This window comes from Somniosus microcephalus, chromosome 14, assembly GCF_052327205.1.
Source record: "Somniosus microcephalus isolate GS21.2 chromosome 14, FLI_Smic_1.0, whole genome shotgun sequence".
NCBI lineage: Eukaryota > Metazoa > Chordata > Chondrichthyes > Squaliformes > Somniosidae > Somniosus > Somniosus microcephalus.
Window position 1 is genome coordinate 75,990,112 of NC_141000.1, and position 25,839 is coordinate 76,015,950.

General features: G+C 44.3%; 1 protein-coding gene across 9 annotated transcripts in view; it reads right to left on the reverse strand.

Annotated features, from left to right (window-relative positions):
* dcaf6 (ddb1 and cul4 associated factor 6) overlaps positions 1–25,839 on the reverse strand; it is a 176,055-nt gene that overhangs the window by 128,354 nt on the left and 21,862 nt on the right. For all 9 annotated transcript variants that reach the window (XM_086006714.1, XM_086006716.1, XM_086006719.1 and 6 more), the window contains exons 2-4: positions 6,863–6,924; positions 4,221–4,313; positions 2,911–3,096 (exon numbers count right to left, since the gene is read on the reverse strand). In XM_086006714.1, the coding sequence (XP_085862840.1) occupies positions 2,911–3,096; positions 4,221–4,313; positions 6,863–6,924 (341 nt within the window). The remainder of the gene's footprint in view (positions 1–2,910; positions 3,097–4,220; positions 4,314–6,862; positions 6,925–25,839) is intronic.

Sequence of the window (25,839 nt, forward strand, 5' to 3'; positions counted from 1 at the left end):
GCTACACCATTTAAAATGTACTTTGCAGTTTAATATTAAGTGGGAATATTAAATGTTTGGACACAATTATGATTCATTATTGTAATAGAATTAGGAAGATTGCATGAAAGAGATTGCGTAACATTTGATAATACTCTTGTTACGTGAATAGAGAAAATTTAAATTTTTCCAAAGGAAAGCCAGTCATTGGCAAAAGAACCAGGAGGTGAGATGAGGAGATTATTTTTACGCAGTGAGTTGTTATGATCTGGAATGCACTGCCTGAAAAGGTGGTGGGAGCAGATTCAATAATAACTTTCAAAAGGAAATTAGATAAATACTTGAAGGGGGAAAATATGTAGTGCTATGGGGAAAGAGCGGGGAGTGGGACTTTCAAAGAGCCAGCACAGGCACTATGGGCCGAATGGCCTCCGTCTGTCCTGTATCATTCTATTTAGGAGTGGTAGAATGTACCCAACATGATGAGTTCCCATCAAGATGGAAAGAAAGTGTAGAGAGGAGGTACTTTTCCACAGCTTGGGATAAAAACAGTCAACCTACATCACTGTCATACACCTCCTAATGTTATAGAGTAATGCTGGTGCAAAGACACGTATTCTCTCTGCTTTCTCAGTTAGGGCATAGTGATCAGTATAGATGAACCTAAATAATAGGGAAAAAGATCATTTTAAATAGGGAAAAAAAAAATTCAAAATGGCAAAGAACCCAATTACATTTTTGAAAAATAAACCAGTTTTGCAAAAACAATTTAAAACTAAAGTTTGGAATTTGTGTATAATTTTATACAGCATGATATTGAACTTCCCAACTCTTTCAATATGAATTTTAAAATTTAAGTTTGGGTTAAACTGTAACTTTTAGAAATTTTCTGTAGAAGTCCGAAATTTTGATTTATAGTAAATTGCAGAAATTGAGCTGAGCAATGTTATATATATGCTGTAGTTGCATAAAACAACCGTGCTTCACAATTTACACATTACATCAAATGTACTGCACTTAAGGTAAAAACTTAAATGAAGAACAAAGTGTAAAACCAGTCAGTAACTGCCATCTTACAACATGGGATTGGAAATGAAATGGTAGCAATCCATTATGTACTTAATTGAATATACTGCAAGCCACCATCTTAAAGGAATTGGGGGGAAAATTTGGTTGATTTGCGGCTCCCGTTAGCGCCCTAAAGGGCGCTAACAGGGCGCAAAGCAACTAGCGCCCAGGATCGGCGCCGCTAACGCCTCCTGCGAAATTCAGCCGGGCGGCCATTTTTGTTGCTGGCCGCCTGCCAGCACCTGCCCCCGTTGCTCTCCCTGGCCTCCTGTGAAGTCCCCTCGCGCGGTGCCGGCTGCGCTCGTGAGCCCAGCACACCTCGAGTGCCGGGCTCTTTTGCCGGCACTTCAATCCCTGGTGGCCCAGCTGGGCACCGGGTTGCGCTGCGCTAGGCCCCTCCCCTTTAAGGGGAAGGCCTGCAGTACCGCATCACATAGCGCCGTGATATTCCCTCGCAGCGCCCCAAGAGGGAGGCGGGGTGCTTCCAGTAGCGCCCTGCCCCCCTCTTGGGGCGCTACCAATGAATTTTGGGCACGAGGGTGCTAACTTTTTCAGGGCGCTAAAGGTAGCACCCCGGCGAAGTTAGTGCCCCAAAGGGGGCACGACCCAATTTTGCCCCCATTGAGTTTAAGTTATATACAATTGTTTCAGTAATTATTTCAAAGTCACAAAAGATTTTATTTTAATGAAGTAGAATGTTAGTTAACTTACTCAAATGACAAATGTAGGAAGTCACACAACACCAGGTTATAGTCCCAAAAGCTTTATTTGAAATCACAAGATTTCGGAGCGCTGCTCCTTCGTCAGTGCTCCGAAAGCTTGTGATTTCAAATAAAGCTGTTGGACTATAACCTGGTGCTGTGTGACTTCCTACATTTGTCCACCCCAGTCCAACACCGGCATCTCCACATCATGGCTACTCAAATGACAACACAGGACAAGCACCTTAATTATCTAACTGAAATCCAGATTACCGAAGTAAAAACATCAAATAAGGACTGACACATAAAAACTCTGAATAAGGCAGCGCATAAGTTATATTGCCATGAGGTGGAGTTTCAGATTTAGGGAGTAATATTTTACTATTTCTTTTTAAAAAGAATACATTTAGCTCATACTAACATTATACTGTTATGACGGTCAAGAGCAAGAACTTAATTTTTTTCTACTAATGCAGGACCTAATCTAAAGCCAAACTATGTCCATGAACTGTGCTAGATTTTCAAATTTTAGTTTGGTGACATCACATATCATTAGTCTTTAATAATGGAAACAAAAAGATACTGAATGCCAGTTGACTTTCTTGCACACTAACACACATGCCAAGCATATTTATGCTTGGACTGTATTGTGAATAATCTTCTGTATGCTGTAGATATTTTTTACGACCCAACAGATAAAAACAGATGACACCCACGTCCTCAAGGCAGAGTTATACCCAACAGTACTGTGGACTGCTTGAACAGCATTTAATGGATTTTGAGGCAAGGGTGGAGGAAGAGTAGACAAGAGCAAGTCTGCAACCCACATAGGTTGTCAGACTAAACTGTTAGCTGAGTTGATAATTTAGAAGTTAAGGAAACAATCAAGTAAAGCCATGCCTCATTGGTAACTTTCACTACCCTTTCAGAGCTCTTATCACTTTTGGCTAAGAAGTTTATGGCACAGAACACATCAATTATGGTATTCAGGATGCATTCAAAGAGAATTAATTTAGAAAGTATCTACTTTTAGCTCACAAAAAAAATTAAACTCTTAAATCAAATATAAAAATTTCTGAAAATCAAAGATGACTTAAGATTTCTTGCATTTTGTTAATCTTCATCCATGATATCACGATCACCACCAATATTACAATATTACCTCATAAGCTGTTCCATAGTGGCAGTTAAACTGGCACTGTCGATTTGCTTCTGCATCTCGCTCTGTGTTTGTATAAAATATGACACCATCTCCTGAGCAGGAAATAATCTGTTTGTCACTGGTGTGTGGAAGAAATTTTGCACTAAAAATGTTTGCTCGATGACCTGAGCGTATAGTCGAAAGAACCTGAAATCAAAATGTTTTAAAAAAAATAAAGAGACACACAGTTGCCATTAAATAACTCAAGCAAAATTATCCTTAGACGAGTGTAATGGGGCAGCACTACAGGACTGGCCTGGTTATCCTGCAATCTTTGTTTTCTGCACTATACAGAAAGTAATATATTAATGGATCTTAGCAGAGTACTGTACAACAATTCCTCAAGCCAGTTTACAACTTCAATGGGATGAAATATCCCTCGACATTACATAAAGTGATAACTTTGATCTTTCATATTGGCTTTCATGGGCTGCAATCAACTACTGTTTTCCAATGTCTGCCAGCAAAATGTAGCAGCAACAAAAGAGCAATTTTGGAAATTTTACCAAAAGTCCTCCTTAACATTTACTTGCAAAATACATAACTAACTTTGCATGAATTTCAGAGAAGCCAGCTGTTTAGGTTCAATATGATTTAAAAGTTACACCCACCTAACTAGATTTGGATCCTGGGGCATGCTACAATCTTCAGAAAAGATTAAAAGACCAAAGGGGCAGTTTGGGCACTGAGTGCCACATAATTGAGGTCACGGGTTTGATTGCTCACTCCACTAAGTCCCCAATCTAAACAGTGTCAAGCAGGGGCTGTGAGGGAAAGGAGGTTCCCTTTTGCACAAAGACGAGGCTTCCTGCACAGGGAACAAAATGAAACTCAGATTAGCTATGATCTAAGTGAATGGCAGAATAGGCTTGAGGGGCTGAATGGCCTACTCCTGTTACTAGGTTGCTACATAGCCTCCAGGACACCACTGTGCCACCACAAGTATCTGTTGATAAAACCCCTAAGCCAGTTGCCTGATCATCTATTGGCAAAGATTTTCTTTTGAATATGATGTCTAAAAACTCTGGGAGAACAGTATACTCCAAGTAACTTATCCTTCCTGTACAATATTTGTTGAGAAAAATACATTTATAGTTGTTATTTTTTTTAATTACCCTTCTACAACATTAAGAGACAATGATAATCTTATCCCAGGAAATAAAAAGAATGAAATGCCATCCATGTTTAACAGTGCATTTTTTTCAGCATCACACTTTGATATTTCCTTATACTGTATTTTTCATTCATTCACATATGATGATTTAATTTACCTTTCTACTATATGGATTGGTTATCACTAGGTTGGTGTCATCGGATCCTGATAGAATATATTCTCCTGTATCATTCCAGCAAATTGTGTTTACCTATTGCAAATATGGAACAAAAAAAACTCTTAAAAGGCAATCCCTGCATTTTCCCAGAAATGCAGTTAACCCTCGATAAATCATTTTTTCCAACAGCTCATCTGAAGAGGAAAATGTTCATAAATATGTGATGATAATCTAAAAGTTGGTCGTGAATAGACTACGTTAAGTAGAAAAAGTGGAAACTAAAGTTAAAATGAAAAAAATAGGATAAAGAATAAAGGTGGAGAGAATAAAGAGGAAAAAAGAGTGGCAGGACACCAAAAGTAGTTAAAATGTTATTTAAAATTGCGTTCTCAGTGTTTAATTTAATCGATTATGGTCGATATTACAATACTAGAGCTATCCTGATATTTAATAGCTTTATAATTGTAATACAAGTGGATTTCCCATGGTGTGCCACATGGTAAGTCAGAAAATGTAGCCTCTCTCTTATCTGTCTGTTGTCTTCATGTTGCTGGTTCTCTATCTCTCCTCCAGCTTTTGTCTCCTTCTCTCTCTTCTTTTCTGCTTCACTTCCTAACTCTTTTTGCTTCTCTTTGTGTCCTCTTCTGCTTTTCTCTCTTTTTCTTCTTCTTCAGGTGGAAAATAGTGGGTGACTTGTCATGGAATAACAGGGAAAGGAGCGATCAAGGTCTGCTGGCTACATTTTTCAATGTCGGTCGTGAGGAATATGCGGCTTGCAGCCCTCAGCGGCTCCCTTCTCATCCTCTCCACCCATCACTCATACTTCTCCCTCCTCCAAACTCCAATCATGTTCGTTACCTCTTCGCCTTCCACCTACCCCTGTCCCTTCCTACCACCCCCTCAATCCCATCACTAGCCCCTACTCACTCCCATTGCTACCTCTTTCTCTTTGAATTACCAGCTCAACCCCTGTATTCTGCCATTCCGTTTGCTCCATTGTCATTCACCTCTCCCTCAACACATTCCCATTGCTCCCCCAGGGGCAGGTAACAAGAGACCAGCAGCCTGCTCACCTCCAATGAATGAGCAATTATCATATATTTGCTGATTGTAACGGTAAGTTTATAAAAAATATAGCTGGTGGTTAGGGGTGGGGTCTAAGATCAGGGTCATCAGGTTAGAGGTCATAAGTTGCAATTCAAGGATACAAGGTCCAAGGGATGATGAAGGTAAGAGGTCATGGGCACCATTTGGTGAGCAGAAGCTTAAAAGTCATTATACACTCAGGAAAAGCAAACAGAATGGTGGGTATCCTGGCCAATCACAAAATTGGGTGGCCGGCCAGGATACCCACCAAGGAAAGCTGGTATCTGAAATCTGCAAAGTGGGTGACTGGAAAGGTCATGGGAGGCCCGCAAATGCACAAAGAAGTCCTGGATGCCTTATTTATCAGGTGGAAAACCTAAAACCCAGATTTTAAACACCTAACGAACAAGGGGAAAATAACCTTAAAATTATGGGGAAAACTATTTGGCCGCTAGAGTTGTCATAGAAACTGATGATCCAACTGTACAGTACTCTGGTCAGATTACACCTTGAGTACTGTGTTCAGTTCTGGTCACCGAGACACAAGGAAGATAGTTGAGCACAGAAGACAGTGTAGAGAAGAGCTACAAGGCTGATCCTTGGTATCAGGGGGTCTGAGATATTAGGAAAGACTAACGCCTTGGGCTTTTCAGCCTGGAAAAGAGGCATCCGAGAGGTGCTAAAATATAAAATAGTAAATGATAGGGAAAAAAGCTAAATCTGGAATATTACTTTAAATTAAATTGAGGGAATAGGACAAGAGGACATAGGTTCAAAACTGTAAAGGGAAATTTTCAGACTGATATCAGAGAGTTCTTTGCAGACAGTGATCAACAATTAGAATAGACTTCCAAATAGAGTGGAGGAGGCAAAAACCCTGGATGTAATTAAGAAACAATTGGATACTGCAATGAGGGGACTGTAGGGTGCTTCTGGACTGATTAATTAATATGGAACGCATAATTTCCTCATTCGTAATTATCCTGTAATGCAGAATCGTGCTCATTAGTTTGGTAGTCAAATATCACATTGTCTACTTAAATGACTAAATATTTAGGAAATTATCCCAATTAGAATATGCACCATCCTGGAGTATAATGCATTGGTTAACTTTAACTAGTTGAAATGTAATTTTCAGCCAATATAAAGTGAGAAGGAATGGGAATAGAAACAAATGGGAGGGGCCTAACCACCCTTTTATAGCATCTCTTGGCTTCCAAACAGGAAGCAGTATATCCCTAACCAAAAGCAAATACGATTGTCTAGCAGTCTGGTTGGGAAGAAAAAAATTAAAAAGAGGGATAAAGTAATGTAGATAGCTAGATGTATACTGTCCTATGCAATAATGAAGACAGAAAAAATAAGAACTGTAACAAATATTTTTATCTTGATTAAAATGGAAAGCCATTCACTTTTCAAAAATTAAAATGTTGATTTACTGAGCATCTTTAGATTCCAGTACAGGGCAAAAAATGGTGGAGAACACCGCTTTGTTCATTACTAAAAAAAATTTATTTATTTTTTTTAAATAAAAAAAAAATGAAGTATATACTCACACAACCATCATGCACATTCAATTTAGCTTCAAGTTTTAGTCTTTGGATGAATTCTCTTCTTCCTGAATTGAGAACAATTATCAAAATAAAAGGTTAAGCATGGAGTACAATAGGCAGCAAAATAGAGCATTGTGAGAGAATTATTACTGATATCAATAAAAGTGCAGTAAGACATTAGGGTAGAGCTGCTGACGAAAGCAAGAGTAGTGGTGTTGAACATGACAACAGCAATTACTGTTGTTAGAATCCTTTCATTATTTTACCATTAAAAATTAAAGCTATATATGGACAGTGTTGCTAACAACATAGCCTTTCAGCATGCATTATATGTGGCAATAGCTAAGATATTAGGAAACCAAGTCCCTGGACTGCAATCTACTAAGACTGACATTAACACATTGAGCAATCAGCTTCTACAGAACGGAGTTCAAATTCCAGTCTAATTGACATCGACACTACATATATCCATGGAGAAAGAGTTAGCCATTACTGTCTGGAGCAGGAAAAATAGGTGGAAGCATCCCTTGCAAAACTCTTTCTGATGCGTCAAGAAAATGCCACTGATCAAGTTAATGGGGATTTCGGTGAGCTGAATGATTGCGCCCTACTAATCAAGGATAGGATGATTTTTTTCAGGAGTGGTGGAAGATGAGAGAAGAGAATTTAAATATATATATACACATGGTTAAAAAAAGTTTGGTACACTAACTTAAGTAGACTAAGAATTTCAAATTTGTGTGATAAATCTGGGTTGATGTCAAGCTACAAGATTCAATTGGATCAAATTGAACATTTGTCAAACTAATCAAAATAAGCTTTTTGAGCTGCCACTCAACTCATACCTATGCCCCCATTTTCCCATCAAAGGCCAATTGTCAGCCTCACAGATGAACTAACACTTAATCAGTATCTTGCACAGTTATCAAAGGGTGTATATTTCTACTCAAGGCACTGAAGGCACTCAATGCACACAAGTCTTTTTCCTTTGTTATTGCACATTGATCCTGCAGGCATTTGCAATACTAATTGTCAGAGTCAACATGATCCAGTCAAAAATTGATGAAATAAAAATGTTATATCAATAATAAACATTCACTATTTACAGCATCTGCATGTTGTGACCTTATTGGCCACATAAAAGTCAGCAGTGCAAAATGGATTATTTTGAACAAAAAGAGTCATAAATTTATAGTATCTTGGCTTTCATCTCCTGTTTCTGGAAATGTTCAAGCTTTAGGTCATAACAACAATGAGACTACTTCAGAAAAGCACTTTGTGGCTATTTGAATCCACTATTGTAGACTATCAACAAAGGATAATGCGCACTGGCAATCAGGTATGACTCTGATCAATTAGGTAATAACTCACAAAAGGCAATAGATATAACTTTTCCAGTAAATGACAAAGATGAATAAGATTTTTGAAAACTATTTTAAGATAGCATAGATGCCCATTCAGGAGTGAAGTTAGGAAGCACTTTGACACGCAAAGGGTGGTAGCAGTTTAGAACTCTCTTCCGTAAACAGCAGTTCATGCTGGGTCAATTGTTAATTTTAAATCTGAGATTGATATATTTCTAAGGGATATGGAGTTAGGTCACAGATCTGCCATGATTTCACTGAATGGCGGAATAGGCTCGAGGGGCTAAATGGCTTCCTATGTTCCATCATGTCCATTTACAATAGACATTGCCTTCAGAATTCCTCATATTGTAGTCTACTATAAACAAAACGTTGTAGAAGCTCATTATAGAGAGCCTACTCTTATTTTATTTAGATTTCCGTAATGTACTTCGTCAGATCCAATGCCTTGCAGATATTTAATTCTTTGAGTTTCTTTATAACATATGCTTTACTGACCTCCAAGCTGGCCATAAATTTCTGCATCAAAACTGGAATTTGTCCAGAGTCTTCATTAGTGCAGATAGAAGTGAAAAATTAATTTATCACATCTCTGACTTCATGATCCATCCTAATATTTCTACCAATTGTATCCCTTAATGGGCCTATTTGACCTTTAACATTCCATCTACTTCATACCTAAAAGCCTTTGAATCACTCTGCTGCTGTTTGCATTCCAATTTCCTCTTGTATCATGTATTACTTCTTTTGGTCACCTTCGACTGAATTTCTTATGAATACTAATCTTCACTAAAAAGACTCAAGGAAAAGATAAATCTTTTGAAACAACTGTTTAGTTTTAGAAATAAAAATAGAAAATGCTGGAAATACTCAGCAGGTCAGGCAGTATCTGTGGAGAGAAAAACAGAGTTAACGTTTCAGGTCGATGACCCTTCGTCCTGAAACCTTAACTCTGTTTCTCTCTCTACAGATGCTGCCTGATTTGCTGAGTATTTCCAGCATTTTCGGTTTTTATTTCAGATTTCCAGCATCCGTAGTATTTTGCTTTTGTTTAGTTTTAGGTTGATTTGACTTTTTTATTCAGCCTAATTACCTGAGTGAAAATGATCCCTCTCTTTCATCTAAATTATTTCTGGGACACTGAAAACTCCAAGTATCATCATACTGCAGTCTCTTGCAGCTTCACTTACTTGCTGGAGCAGGTAGCTTAATAGCTCTCTAACTGCCTGTTCACCTTTAGATGGCAGTCGATTTTGAAAACTATTGGCCAAAAGTATCTTTTTAACAGTGCAATCTGCATTACTTAAACTCTTCAGAAAGAGTATTAATGAAAATTGTTTCCAAAACATAATTTGTTGCCTTATCCATCCGAGGATACTGCTTTTAAAACAATTACTGATTCATTAAGACAGCCTTGGCATTTTACAGTAAATATTAAAAAAAGGTATATAAAAATACATTTTAAGACAGAATTTTTTTTATGCTGGTGCAGTACCTTAATACTAGCTTGCTTGAAGATAATGCAGAACATTTCTATGTGCAAAACATACTGAGGACATCACAAAAAGTGATAATGGGGGAGAAGAATTCAGTGACGTACAAATCTTTTGACCATTCATGAGGCAGCTATATTTATATCACTGTTCAACAGAGAGAAAATTCAATTTTACTGTTGCCCTAATACCGTCAGTAATATTCTACAGAATGTCTATATTGGTACAAGAAAGTTGAAACTCCTAATGTTTTTCAATGACAGTAAATGGACTCAAGGTTCCACGGAGATGGAAAATTTTCTATTCCAAAATAAAAGTAAATTCATTAATACGCAGTTTTCAATTGTTTTTTTAAGGAACATTGGAGAAGTATGTATTCTTTATGTACATATATAAATCTTTGGTCTTATTTCAGCTCTGCATCTATTGTTCATTAAAACACACCAACACCTTGGCTGCCTGTGCTTGCAAACATCGCACCACCACACCTGCACTGTGACTATGCAGTCTCCAGAGGATACAACCGCTACACCAGCAAAGACATGCCGATCCAGGCTGACTTGAACAACCTACCACCAACCCATCTCAAATCTAGAAGGCCATTTTGGACCATCGCCGAAGCCCTTCAGCAATCTTCTCTCAGCCTTGATAACCGATGGCGAAATGCTTGGAAGAACTGAGACACACGGAATGGATTCCTTATAGAAGGCCCCACAGTATAACCTGAAGGATCAAACCTTCCTCGCAATCAGTGGACAACCATCAACCGCCTCAGAACTGGTCGTGCTAGATGCTGCCACCTTCTCCATAGATGGAAGATTAAAGCATCCCCATCATGTGACTGCGGAGCTCCTAATCAGACCCTGGAGCACATCGTTGAGCGCTGCCCTCAGAGGAAATTCGCAGGCAGCCTACAAGATATCCACGCTGTTACACCGGAAGCTTTAGGCCTGGATATCTGACTTCGATATTGACATTTGATTTGCTTTTCTACTACCATACAAAAGATGATGAAAACACATTTATAGTACTCATGACCAGTCAGAGGTTCTGTTTTGGGAAATTAGAAGACACTCACGAACAAGGTCCCTTGAACTTGTATTCTAATAGAAATACCTGCAGTCCCTCTGTTTTTTGTTAATTTTGAATTTATGAAAATTGGTGAAATGAAGTACACACAGTCAGCATCTTCCATGTATTGCAGGAGTAAAAACATGTGCAGTGCAAGTGTAGATAACCTCAGCAAATACTATGAGTATTCATTCATTTTTTTTAACTCCAATGTGAAATGCCAACAGCAACTGCTTAGCAATGAAACTTCATACCCGATTTGTATTCTGCCACTTGTGTGCCAAAGTTAACAATGTGGGGAAATATTTGAAATAAAACAACAAGAAAGCGCAGCTAATTATACCTGGTATAATCTGCCCTGGTCAGATGACAGTAGGAAGTGCCCACTGGTCAACAGTGAAAAGTACTGACACATTAACCCAAGGGCGGTGTCTACAGGAGACTTTGGTTTATCCGGAGGTTGTATGTCCGGAAACCTCGATCTACCGGCAGAAATCAGGAGCCGTTTTTTAGGTTTTTTTTCTTCTCGTGGCTTTTTTTTCTCTCGTGGCTTTTTTTTTCCAACAGTCAGGCTCTGGAAAGTCTCTCTGAAGCTGTTGCTAAGCTACAGAGACGCTTCCAAGGTACGGGCCGACTGTTTAGAAGCTGTTGCTAAGCAACAGTGTTTGTTGTCAGATACGGAGATGAAAACCTCCGTATGCTTCAACATTAACGCTGGTATGTCCGGCAGTTTTGATAGATCAGCAACAGCCCGGTCCCGTCGGTGCCAGATATAACAAAGTTTCCTGTATAAAGATTTAAGTAGGGAAAGACTGCATGAGAAATGCTACGATATCTTACAACTATGTTCTCTACAGTTATTCCTATTGCAAACATCGGTTTACTCTTTCAATACATAAAAGATGGTGATTGTTATTCACCATTTCAGTAATTTCTAAGAATTACAAAAAAAAAAAGGACGACAGATATTTCTATTAGTAATGGGTTGGACTGTCATTTAGGGCTGGATTTTCCCTGCGGAGGCGGGATGGCGGCGGGAGAGCAGGTCGGCAGGTTCCAGTCCCGCTCTCTCAAAAAGATTTTCCGTAGATTGGCCTTGTTAAGCCCACCCTGCAGGGTTCCTGGCCAATTAACAGGAAGCGGGTCTGATTATGTCATTTGATGATGCGTCATTAGCCAGTTTCCTTGAAGGGACCATGGCCACATTGATTTTGACAGTTATGTTCTGCAGCATTGAGTGTCAAGTGAAGTAAATCTGGCCATGGTGATGGCATCGCTGGCCTACCGGGCAGCAATGTTGTCAGGGGCTGATGCCCTGTGCAGCATCAGGTGATGGCAGAGAAGGGTTGGTGATGTTGTTGGTACTGATGTTGGTAGGATTCAGAGGACCATGGTGTGATTTTTCCAAGGGCACCGATGTTGCTGCAATAGATGGCAGCTGCAGGTGAGATGACAGAAGCGATCTGTCAATGGTGAGAGATGTTGTTCCAATGAGGTGGCACTGATTATACAGTTGGCTCTATACACTTGCAAGCTAAAGAAATCTCTATATGCCTTACAAATGTAGTAACCAACAGATTCTGAGCTCTAAAACTGAACATCTGCAACATGGCATCCATTATACCACTTCTGCAGCTGTCAGCTTATCAGATACATCAAAGCAGACTCAACCCACGGCAGGATGAGCTGGCGTGTTCCCCGAGCAGTGGGTAACCCGTGGGGGAGCACGTAAAATTGCAAGGTAGCCTCAAAATAGCATCAAATTGGCTGTTAACAAACCATTTAATGATCTAAATTGTCTCCCCCGCCGCTTGGTGTCGGGTCAGGTCTGCACAGACAGACCCGACACCTGGGAGACTCGCGTGGAGGCGGGTTGACAGCGGGTTTCCTACCCGGTCAATCTTTCCTATTTTGACAGCGGACCCGCCTCCAAATCCAACCTCTGAGCGCCGGCAAAATCCAGCCCCAAGAGTCAGCTGCCTTCTGTGGCCAAATTTTACTCATTCTTTTTAAGGCCACTATTCCACCTCCAGGGAAGGAATGAGAAGAATAAAATTCCTATCCTATCTCATCTCCTCAAAGTGTAACCTGGAACTAATTTTTCACTTTATTTGCACAAAACACTTCAATCACAATATCAATCTTCTGCATATAGATTGTTTTCAGTTGTAAAGTGATCAATTCTGAAAGTGTTCTGTAAATATTTAATTACAAAAATAAGATTGTCAGGTACGAAAGATGGAATATCATATAATGCACACATAGATCAAAACATCTGGGGCAAATAAATATATAATGGCCCTGAAATTAGGATCGGGAGCTTGCCGCGCGTGCAAGCCCCCGATCTGCACTCACCCTGCGCGCCGACATCTGAAGCCCGGGCCTGCTCGCATTTCCTGTCACAGGCCCGGTTCAGCTGTCGGCACGCTGTGCTTACCTGATCCAGCGGCGTAGTTAGTGCGATGTGCCGGCTGGGATCAGGTGAGCACTGTGCAGCCAATCAGGGGAGGGGAAACTCATTCATGAGTTTGACAGTAAGAGCTGTCAAACTCATGAAAAGTATGGGCTGCCAAAACACTACTTTAACTTTAAATAAAAATTTAAAAAACATCCCACTGATTATATTAACTATAAATAAGTTTTTAAAAATGTTTTAAACAATTAATCAATTTTTTGTAAAAAATAAAAAATTTAAAATAGGGTCTAAAACTAAACTTACCTTACTGTAAATTCTTTAAAAATAACAAACCTGTGGAAAAAAAAATTCTACATTGTACTAAAAGCCCACTTACCTGTAAAACTAAATACTTACGTCTGGTTTTTCCACGCATAAAGACCGGAGGCCTTTACACTCGGGCAACTCTGGGAAAAAAAAAAGGAATTTCACTGCGCACGCGCTGCCTGTGCAGTCGCGCGCGTACTGCCTCTTAACCCCTTGGGTCAGAGGGCAGGAAATGCCGGTTTTCAGCGCATGCGCTGTGCATGCTGAAAACCGGCAATTCCTCCGGGCACACGCGTGAGTACCCCGTCCTTACTCACACGTTGTGCCTGGAATTACTGGGCCAATAAATGGAACTGAATTAGCACAGAGCGAGAGGAATCTGGGAATGATCACAACTGCATCGCTTTCAATGTCTGGACAATGTGAAGAAATTTAAAAAAGCTAACAGGATATTAGGTTATATAGCCAGAACTTAAATTCCCAGAAGTTACACTAAGGCTTTACAATATACTGGACAACTATTCCATTTTGATCACCACACCACAAAAAAAAAAGACTTACATTAAAAATGGATATACAAATTAGAAAACATGCACAAAAGAGCAACAAGACTGACCAAGTTTAACAGGGATTAAAATATTAAAATAAAAAAATTAAAATTAAAAAGTGATCTTGCAAAGTGTTGATACAAAAAAGTTTTTTTGTTCCCATTCAAATACGTCTGCAACTTATGGTTCAAAGTCATAGTCATAACTGCACAGAAGGAGGCCATTCGGCCCATCGAGTCTGTGCCGGCTCTCTGTAGAGCAATCCAGTCAGTCCCATTCCCCCGCTCTATCCCCGTAGCCCTGCAAGTTTATTTCCCTCAAGTGCCTATCCAGTCTCCCCTTGAAAACATTGAGTGTCTCCGCTTCCACCACTTCCGTCGGCAGCGAGTTCCAGGTCCTCACCACTCGCTGCGTAAATAAGTTTTTCCTCACATCCCCCCGTATCTCCAGTTGTGGCCTAACCAGCGCTTTATAAAGGTTCAGCATAACTTCTCTACTTTTGTACTCAATACCTCTATTTATGAAGCCCAAGATCCCATATGCTTTGCTAACCACTCTCTCAATATGTCCTGCCACTTTCAGGGACCTATGCACATTAACTCCCAGATCCCTCTGTTCCTGCACACTCTTTAAAACTGTGCCATTAAGTGTATATTGCCTCTTCCTGTTCCTTCTGCCAAAATGTATCACCCCACACTTCTCTGTATTAAATTCCATCTGTCACTTGTCTGCCCATTCTGCTAACCTTTCTATGTCCTATTGCAGTCGATTGGCATCATCCTCACTGTTTGCACACCCCCAAGTTTGGTGTCATTGGCAAATTTAGAAATTCTACTCTGTATTCCAATATCCAGGTCATTTATATATATCAAAAAAAGCAGTGACCCCAGCACTGACCCTTGGGGAACACCACTGTCTACCATCCTCTAGTCTGAAAAACAGCCATTTACCACAACGCCACAATAGCAAAATACTGCGAATGCTGGAAATCTGAAATAACAACAGAAAGTGCTGGAAACATTCAGCAGGCCAGGCAGCATCGAGGAGAGAGAAACAGAGTCAACGTTTCGGGTCGAACCCTTAGTCAGAAATCACTGTTTTCTGTCCTTAAGCCAATTCCTTATCCAAGCTGCCACTGACCCACCTATTCCATGAGCCTCAATTTTGTTAACCAGCCTTCTATGTGGTACTTTGTCAAACGTCTTCCGAAAATCCATGTAGACAGCATCCATTGCATTCCCTTCATCAATCTTCCCTGTTACTTTGTCAAAAAAATTCAATTAGGTTAGTCATGCACGATCTGCCTTTTACAAATCTGTGTTGGCTCTCCTTAATTAGCTTAAACCTCTCCAAGTGCCCGTTAATTTTTTCCTTGATTACTGTTTCTAAAACTTTACCCACCACTAATGTTAAACTGACCAGCCTGTAGTTACTAGGATTCTCCTTACACCCTTTCTTGAACAATAGTGTCACATTTGCCACTTTCCAATCCTCAGGTACCTCCCCCGCATCTAGGGAAGATTGGAAAATTATGGCAAGCACTTCCGCTATCTCCTCCCCTAATTCCCTTAGCAACCTGGGATGCAAGCCATCTGGTCCAGGCAACTTATCCACACTAAGCATACCCAGTCTTTCTAGTATATCCTGTCTATCAATTTTCACCCCTGTGAATTTTCAAGTCATTTACTTGAAATTATCTGATAATTAATTTCTTAAGGCACTAAAATTCCCAGTGTGTTATCTATATTGCTTAATTCAAATTATTGGATAATTTATTTTTTAAGTACAAAAAAATGACTGAATCATCAGGAGCGGCTACAAAGTTTTTTATGATACAAAGGGGGAGAAATTCGGTTGGCAGCGCCTCCAATTAGCGCCTAAAGAGGCCGAGAAGTGGGGCGTTAGCCAATTTTCAGCCAGGCGCAGTGAACCCAGCGCCTCCTCCCATATTGAGCGGGCATTTTGTGCCGGTGCTAAACCTTAGCGCCCGCTTGCGGGCGCAGGCAGATCATGACATCATTTCAGCGTGCAACGCCTTTTGGGCGCCCCGGACCGGAAATTCAGTGTTGCGCCCCTCCGTTCCGCCTGGCGCTAATAAGGACTGCTTACCTGGAACGTTCCTCAGTCGCTCTCGGGCTAGGGGGGCGCTCTTTAAAGGGGACTGCACTGGTATAAAAGCGGCAGCCATTTTGGGAGCACAACTTCTTCGAGACTTTCACAGAGTTGCTGAGCTGCACTCAGAGCCATTGCACCAGTGAGCCAGCACTGGCTAGAGGAACTTCAGCATTCTGACCATCACCTTGCAGCTGGTGAGCATTCACAACGTTTACAATTTCTTATGCGCTATTACTATGGGGGCTGCATTGGAGGGGAACGTCCTGCTGCTGAACCATCTGGAAAGGGCACAGAGACGCAGGGAGGGGCAGGAATGGCCAGACGGAGGAGGGCCAACAGACTTCGCCACACCAGACCTTGCCACACCAGACCTTACGCTGCCAGGGTTTTCCGACAGCAGTTCTGTTACTTGAACATGTCAGAGGAGCAGTGTCTTAGAAGGCTGTGCTTCAGAAAGGAGGTGGTGACTGAGCTGTGCCACCTGCTTCAGCCAGATCTGCAGCCTCAGATAAGGTGCAGGACCTCTTTGTCGGTGGCTGTCAAGATGACTGTTGCCCTGAATTTCTATGCGAGCGGCTCCTTCCAGGCCGCAACTGGGGACATCGCTAACATATCGCAGTTTGCGGTGCATTGCTGCATCCGTCAAGTAACAGATGCCCTATTTAAAAGGAGGCGGCAGTACATCTCCTTCCCTGTGACACTGGAGAAGCAGTGGGAGCACGCAGAGGGCTTCGCAGCAATAGCGGACTTCCCCATGGTGCAGGGCGCCATTGACTGCACGCACGTGGCTTTGCGGGCGCCTGTTTTGAATCCGGAGGAGTTCCGCAACTGCAAGGGGTTCCATTCCTTGAATGTTCAGCTGGTCTGTGACCACCGACAGCTGATCCTCGCCGTCAATGCACAGTTCCCTGGCAGCAGCCACGACGCCTTCATCCTGCGCCAGACTTCAGTTGCAGACCTATTCGAGGCCCCGGCTCACCCAGCAGGCTGGCTTCTCGGTGACAAGGGCTATCCTCTGTGCCCATGGCTGATGACGCCGCTCCGTTCGCCCAGCACTCCTGAAGAGCGCTTCAATGTGAGCCATCAGGCGACGAGGAACATTGTGGAGCACACAATCGGTGTGCTGAAGCAGCGGTTCCGCTGTCAGGACCATTCCGGAGGCGCCTTGTAGTACTCACCAGAGCGAGTCTCCCACTTCGTCGTAGTCTGTTGCATGCTGCATAACCTCGCCATCCTACGCACCCAGCCAATGCCACCAGCCATTGAAGCACCAGCGGAGGAGGAGGAGGACCAAGACGGAAGGGAGGTACAAACTGGAAGGGCTGTCCGTCAGAGGCTGATAACAAGCGGCTTCTAGGCCCCTCTGACGGAATGCTTGGTGCCATTCGATGAGGAGGAATGGAACCATCCAGATAACCCACAGCCTATGAAGGGCAGTGAATGTAAATATCAGACATGGCCAATGTAAATTAAAAAAGTTGTTTATTTTGCTAAATGTGCTTCCTTCCAACATGACAAAGCAATGGCAACTGAAAGCAAAACTAACACACTAACACATAAGTGGCTCGCACACCCGGGAGACTATCCAAAACATTACTAACATTCAGACCAGCATCCACGGCCTTAATTTCTACAAATAAGATGTCTCGGCTGCACCTTCTACTCTTTCCCCCTTGATGGTGATCTACTTCTCTTGCGAGATCGGTCCCTTCCTTCCCTGCAGCTCCTCCGTAATGGGACCCCAGTGGCTGCATCAAGGCTGGGGGAGGCCTGCTGGCTGTCCGAAAGCGCAGATGCCCCTGAGGGACGTCCTGGACGACCTCTGGCCTTGGAGGGCCCAGATGCTGACTGCTCCAACTGTGCATGGGTGGAAGCAGTCTGTCCTGCAGGTGGTGGCAGCTGCAGTGGAGACGTGCCAGCGGTGGCATCAGGAATGCTGACATCCTGAGAGCGGACAGCAGCTCCCTGGTCGAACGACACACTGGCACTCTGACGGGGCAGCACCGCAGCATGCGCACCAATCGGCTGGTCCACAGATTGAGGCCCTGCTGTGGTGCTGCAAGGGCCCCGGGTAATCCCGCCTGATCCAGCGAGGGTGGCAGGAGTCATTGGTCGCATGGCCTTAATATGCGTCTGCATGAGACCAGCGAGTGACTGCGTGGCAACACTCAGCACTTGCGTGGCAGGTGCCAGTGCTTCGGTGAAGCCCTGGACAGTCCTTCCAGTGCTTCGCTGAAGGCTTGGACAGTCCTTTCCACTGCTTCGGTGAAGCCCTGGACAGTCCTTTCCAGTGCTGCCCCGAAGTCCTGGACAGTCCTTTCCAGTGCTGCCCCAAAGTCCTGCGCACTCCTTGCCTGTGCTGCCCCGAAGTCTTGGACACTCCTTGCCAGTGTCTCGATAGATTCAGGCATCCTTGCCACTGCAGCCATGAGCTCAGTGTGCCTGAGCCGAGCCTGGGTGCTCATTTCTGCGAGGGAACGCACCTCTTCTGCGCAGCAGTACTCACGGCCTGACTCGCCCTCCGGGGAGACGGCCCCCCGAGCTTCCCTACCCCCCTTGCGTTGCTGCAGCCCGCTGGTTCCTGGAACTGCTTCCTCCTCAGAGCATTCCCCCCCGCTCCCCTCCAGGGAAGTTGTCTCCCCAGTCTGCAGAGGGGCTGGCTCGCCTGAGGGTGGCAGGGATGGTCCAGCTTCCTCCTGCTCGTCGCCTCCGGAGTCAGTGGCAGTGGCAGCTTGAGGGTCCGGCTCCCGAGCTGGTGATGCAGCATCTGAAAGCAGGGAGGTTGAAGAGTGGCTTTAGCGAAAGGACAGGGTGGCAGCAAGGGATGCATGAGTGCTGCAATGCTCTGACATGGGTCCAGAGTGAAAAAGCATGCTGGTGGGGGGAAGAAGTGGAAGGAGCGAGTTCAAAAAGGTGATGACCTTACCATCGCTGTGCACAATGGGGTCGGCAGCTCCAGTGGTGACAGAACCAGTCATCCGGCCTCCAACAATCTGGTGGACTCGTTCCTCCAGGTCCGTCAGTGTCTGCAGCTGAGGAGGGCCTCCTCCGGTGCGAAGCTGCTCCCTCCGGTTCCTGGCCAGCTTGGCCTGCAGGAGAAAGCACGGGAAGTGATGAAACATGCTGGCCTGAGCTGACATCACATGCCCCCATGGTAGATTAGCCCTTCCATTATGCATTGAGCTGACATCACATGCCCCCCATGGTAGAATAGCCCTTCCATTATGCATTGAGCTGACATCACATGCCCCCATGGTAGAATAGCCCTTCCATTATGCATTGAGCGGACATCACATGCCCCCCATTGTAGAATAGCCCTTCCATTATGCATTGAGCTGACATCACATGCCCCCCATGGTAAAATAGCCCTTCCATTATGCATTGAGCTGAATGTGCGTGTGTGTTTCCAGAAAGGGCCATGGGTGCTGGCTGACAGATGGCCATTGGGGCTTCGCGCACCCTCTGGCCATAATGTCAGGTGCAGATGGAGGGATGAAGAAGATGGCGAAAAAGGCACTCACCCCAACGGCCCGAGTGAGGTCGTTGAACTTCTTCCTGCATTGCACAGGAGTCCTGGCCGCCACGCTGGTTGAGGTGACTCTTTGGCAAACTTCCCTCCAAGCCCTGCGGTACTCGCTCTGATGAGGCCTCCTGCCACTGTCGGGGTACAGCACAGCTCGCCGGCGCTCCACTTCGCCAACCAAAGCATCCAATGCCCCATCGGTAAAGCGCTCCGCTCTCTGCCTCACCCTCTCCATATGTTCAAAGTTTGGAACGCAACAGAAAGCACAGCGCCGATTTTGAGGCCTACAAGGCGCAGAGTGTGGCTGCTGCTCCTAATTGACCCACCCCTTTAAGAGCTGGCCGGCGCCAGCATGTCTCGGGGTAATCGATTATTGACAGCACCTGCGCTGCGCCCGGCCGCCGACATATTGAGTAGCTCCGCCGGGTTAGCACCTTAAGACTCCCGTGCAGCGCCTGAATCAATGCCGCAATCACCTTTAGGGGCGCAGCAACCCAATATTGCTCGAGGTGGCGATAAGTTGCGCCTGGCGAAAAAATTTGCGCAGCGCCAATTCGAACGACCCAAACGGGGCTATACCCAATTTCTCCCCCAAAGTGTCATGAATCTTATCATGACTCATGAAGTAACACTGGGCAGCCAGCTGGTGGCGCTGTCCAAGGAGTATAAATACTCGGGCGTGGGCCCAGCTTGCTCAGGATGTTTCTGTAACCAGGAACTAGTGACTAACTAGAAATCTCATGGTTGTGAAACAGTTGATTAAAGCCTTGCTTTATACTCAAACAAAGCGCTCAGTAGTCTTTTTACATCAATTTAAATCAACTGGACCTGCTCCATACTGTGTGGTCTTGGGAACAGACGGCTACGACTCAAACCGTAGAAGGGAACTTGGACGAAGTAATCGATCCATCATGGAGAAACTACTCAGACCCGCTCGTCTCGACCTGGACCCGAATTCACCTACAGCTGCTAAGGTATGGAAACACTGGTATCGTACCTTTAGCAACTTCCTTGAGGAGTGTGGCGAGAATGTTCCTAATAAGTTACGAATGCTGGCCAACTATGTATCCCCTCATGTGTTTGACTATAATCGAAGGCTGTGTAGACTATGATGCCGCTATCCAAATACTACAGCAACGATATGTTAAGTCGCCAAACGAAATTTTTGCTCGGCATCTACTGACCACAACTCGACAACAACCCGGGGAATCACTTGACGAATTCCTTCAGAAACTTCGCAGGCTCAGCAAGGATTGTAATCTTAAAGCTGTCACAGCTGAGTAGTACCAGGAGGAGTTAATTTGTGATTCCTTTATTAATGGGATTGCGTCTCCCTTCATACGTCAGCGTCTGTTGGAGAATAAAACCCTCAAGTTACAGGCTGCCTATGACCAGGCATGTTCTCTGGACTTAGCAAAGAGGAATGCAGATACCTATCTTTCACCACGTGCACGGGCTGCTGCTATCACTTTTAGTGACTCCTTCGACAGGCCTCGGGCGGAAGCCCTCACTGATGACGACTCCCACCTGGCTGATGACAACCCTGCCCTAGAAGCCTTCACTGATGACGACCCTGCCCTAGAGGCATCTTGGCAATCTGGAAGGAAGTGTTTCTTCTGTGGAGGTGCATTCCACTACAGGAAATTTTGTCCTGCTCGTAACGCAGTCTGCAATCATTGCAGTAAAGTCACTTTTCTAAGGTATGCCAGTCAAGAGCCCCTGTTAGTTTTGCAGCTACTATCTATAAAACTGCTCCTCCCCAAAAAGCCACTACTAGGGTTGCAGCTGCAATCTATAAAACTGCTCCTCCCCCAAGAACCACTACTAAGGTTACAGCTGTCAAGGGTAAAACTGCCCCTCCTCCCATCACAGCTGTTTTCCCCCCAAAGTCTGTCCCATGCAGCCACAAAGGTTTCGGTAAATGGACACATTTTGAGTGCACTAATCGACTCATGCAGCTCCGACAGCTTCATTAATGAGCGGGCTGTCGGTAAGTTAAAACTGCATATGTACCCCTTGGAAAGGGAAATTGCAATGGCTCCGATGACACTGACCACCAACTCTTCCAGCTTTTGTCTTGTCGACCTTATTCTCAATGGCCGCACTTATTTCTCCACCCGGCTCGGGATGCTCAAAAACCTATGCAGTGATGTGCTCCTGGGACAGGATTTCCAGAAACAACACAAAAGACTCACTTTCGAGTTTGGAGGGTCAAAGCCGGAGCTTACTATTTCCAAAGTACCGTTTTGTGCGCTTTCGACGGCTTCGCTCGATGAGCCCTCCTTGTTTGCCAATCTTTCCCCCCCCGATGCAAGCCCATAGTCAATAAATCACGACGTTTCAGCCAAGATGATCGATCCTTTATCGAAGCAGAAATCTCTCGCCTTCTAGCTGATGGTATCATTGAGCCATGTTCATCTTCCTGGCGGGCTCAAGTCGTCGTTGTTAAAAATCCCCTGAAGCAACACAAGAAACGTCTTTGCATCGATTACTCGCAAACTATTAACCAGTATACCGACCTGGATGCCTACCCACTACCACGCATCGATGACATGGTCAATAACCTTGCCAACTACAAGGTATTTTCAACTTTTGATTTAAAGAGCGCATACCATCAAGTACCGTTAAAGGACTCTGACAAAAAGTATACAGCCTTTGAGGCCAATGGTCGGTTTTATCAGTTTTGTCGCCTTCCATTTGGGGTCACCAATGGGGTGGCCATCTTTCAACGGGCAATGGATAGCCTAGTCAAATAGGAGAACTTAACGGACACTTTTCCATATCTGGATAATATCACCATTGCTGGTCATGACCAGAAGGAACATGATACCAAACTCCAGAAATTTTTTGACGTTCTCCGTCATCGCAACTTAACCTTAAATGAGTCCAAATCTGTGAAATCAGTACCATCAGTCAACATCCTTGGCTACTGGGTGGGCAACGGTGTCATCAAACAAGATCCAGAGCGACTTTGTCCGCTTCAGGAACTCCCTCCCCTATGAATCTCGGCTCTCTTCGTCAGGCACTCGGCATGTTTGCCTATTATGCGAAGTGGATACCCCACTTCTCCGACAAGATCCAGCCCCTGCTTCACGCAAAGTCATTTCCATTAGAGGCAACGGCTATTTCAGCTTTCAACCTCCTCAAGCGACAGCTGGAAAAAGCCACGCTTCGTTCCATCGATGAAAATCTTCCTATCGTGGTCGAGTGCGATGCATCGGAGGTGGTGATCTCAGCTACCTTGAATCAAGGTGGTTGACCCGTGGCATTTCTGTCCAGAACTTTGCAGGGTAGCGAGCTCCATTATCCTCCTGTTGAGAAGGAGGCTACGGCTATCATCGAAGCAGTACGTAAATTGAGTCATTTTCTCGCTCGTCGCATTTCACGCTTATAACCGATCAGCCTTTATGCTGAATAACCAGAAACGCACTAAGATCAACAATAACAAAATACAGCTCTAGAGGATGGAATTGGCTGCCTTTGGCTACACCATACATTATCGACCCGGCAAAGAGAATGTAGTCCCGGATACCCTCATGCATGCATTCTGCTCTTCTATGTCAACTTCGACTCTTCATACTGACTTATGCCATCCTGGCGTTACCCGTATGTTGCACTTTGTGCGATCTAAAAATTTCCCATTTTCTACGGAAGATGTGAAAAGAACGTGCTCCACCTGTAGAAGTTGTGCGGAATTAAAACCGCAATTCTTCCGTCCGTCGGATGGCTCGCTCATACACGCTATGCAGCGACTCAGCATTAACTTTAAAGGGCCATTGCCTTCAACGTGAAACACCTACTTGCTTACTATGGTGGACGAATATTCACGCTTTCCTTTTGCTTTCCCCTGTCCCAATATGCTTACTTCCACAGTGATCAAATGCCTCGATCAAGTCTTTTCCCTTTGCGGTACGGTCAATTTCATCCACTCTGATCGGGGTCCCTCCTTCATGTCAAGCGAACTCAAAAGTTATCTTTCCCAACGGGGAATCGCCACAAGTAAAATGACACCATAGCATCCCATCGGTAACGGACAGGTTGAGAGATACAATGCTATCATTTGGAATGCTGTTCGTCTTGCACGGAGGTCACGCAACCTACCAGACCAGCAGTGGGTAACTGTGCTCCCTGACACGTTGCATTCCATCAGGTCTCTTCTTTCTACATCCACCAATGTCACTCCTCACGAGCGATTCTTCAGGTTCCAGCGTCGCTCCACTCATGGGACGTCCCCACCGTCATGGTTGGCAGCTCCCAGCCCCGTGCTGCTCCGAAGATTCGTCCGATCTTCCAAAAACGACCCCCACGTCGACAAGGTGGAACTGACGGACGTTAATCTCACTTACGCGCATGTGCAGTACCCTGATGGCTGGGAGCCCAGCGTTTCACTCCGAGATCTGGCTCCCTGTCCAACCAGTCTCACGGACCCAACTGGCAGAGGAACCCATGGTAATGATGCCGACGCTCTGCGCTCCTTTGAGGACGACGCCCTACCTGGGACATCAAGGGATCTGCCGGCTACTCCACCGGATCAACTCGGGGAGCCGAGCGCTTCCCATGGGATGGCCACCCGAAGCCAGGACGCCGGTCAATCCCCGGCTACCACCAAGCTGATGCCAGCTCTGCGCCTGTGGGGACCCGCACCCGGAGTCATGATCTCCCCAGTCTTCCACAGGTCGATCAAGGCGACACAGGCCCCGTTGATCTACCAGTACGGACCAAGCCACGGTCCAAGGAGACGTGCCTTCCAGCCACAAGCGAAGATCTAAAAGACTGCGCCTATTCGTGGTCCGCCTAATCCACTAGAAGGAAGTCGTCGGACTTCCAAAACTTTCAGGCGGGAAGGATGTCATGAATCTTATGACTCATGAAGTAACACTGGGCGGCCAACTGGTGGCGCCGTCCAAGGAGTATAAATACTCGGGCGTGGGCCCAGCTTGCTCAGGATGTTTCTGTAACCAGGAACTAGTGATGTAACTAGAAGTCTCATGGTTTTGAAACAGTTGATCAAAGCCTTGTTTTATACTCAAACTAAGTGCTCAGTAGTCTTTTTACATCACAAAGTACTTAACAAACTTTTTCAACTCTCAGATGAGACCTTAAACAAACAGAGTCCCCCTCTGCCCTCTCAGGGTGAATCTAAAACAATCCCGTAACACTATTCAAAGAGCAGGGGTGTTTTCCTGGTGTCCTGGCCAATATTTATCCCTCAACTGACATCACAAAGATAGATCATCTGGTCATTTATCTCACTGCTGTTTGTGGGATCTTGCTTTGTGCACATTGGCTGCTACATTTTCCTACATTACAACAGTAGCTACAATTCAAACATACTTTATTGGTTGTGAAACACTTTTGGACATCTTGAAGTCATGAAAGATGCTCTAGAAAGGAACGTTATTTCTTCTTTCTTGTGGCATGATAATTACTTTTGTGGTTGAATTTGTTTAAGAAAAACACAATAGGTAAATTAAAGCTACTGTTTCTTGTGCATGCTGTTGCCAATATCAGGGTCACACGGAACCAGTGACACCCATAAACTAAACACAACAGATTTTTTTTTAAATAGACTAGTAGTGAGGAAGGCCGTTTTTAAAAAAAAAACTGTCTTCCTGACTGTTGCCAATCTTCATTGTCCCAGTAAATATACTGTTCCAGCTGCAGTGGAATCGCAGTTATGTTAGTAATTTGTGCAGGCACACTAGCCAAACTGTTACAGCCAGCCTGCACACTTGCAGGAAGGAGGATACCATGGAGAGCACGGGGTTGGAAGATTAGTAGGTAGGGCATTGGAGAAATCGAGCCTAGGTGACCAAAGCATGGATAGGGGTTATGGCCTGGCGGGAGGAGGGAACGGGAGGGGAAAGAAGGAGTGAAGTAGAATTGGAAGTGGTCTATATTGTGAAGGTGGAAGAAAGCAGTTTTGATGATGAAAATCAGCTCTGGTTTGAACAGGAAGCTGAGTTTTCACACAATCTAATTCAGCTTGAGTGAGCAGCCGGGGTGGGGGAATGAAGTCAGTGGCAAGAGCTGTCGCCAGCAAAAACAATTGCTTTGGTGTTCCCGATATTTTGATTCAAACATGACGGGCAATCTAACAGCTCCGAGGTAGTTGTGGGTTCTAGGAATGCAGTAGATAGGTAC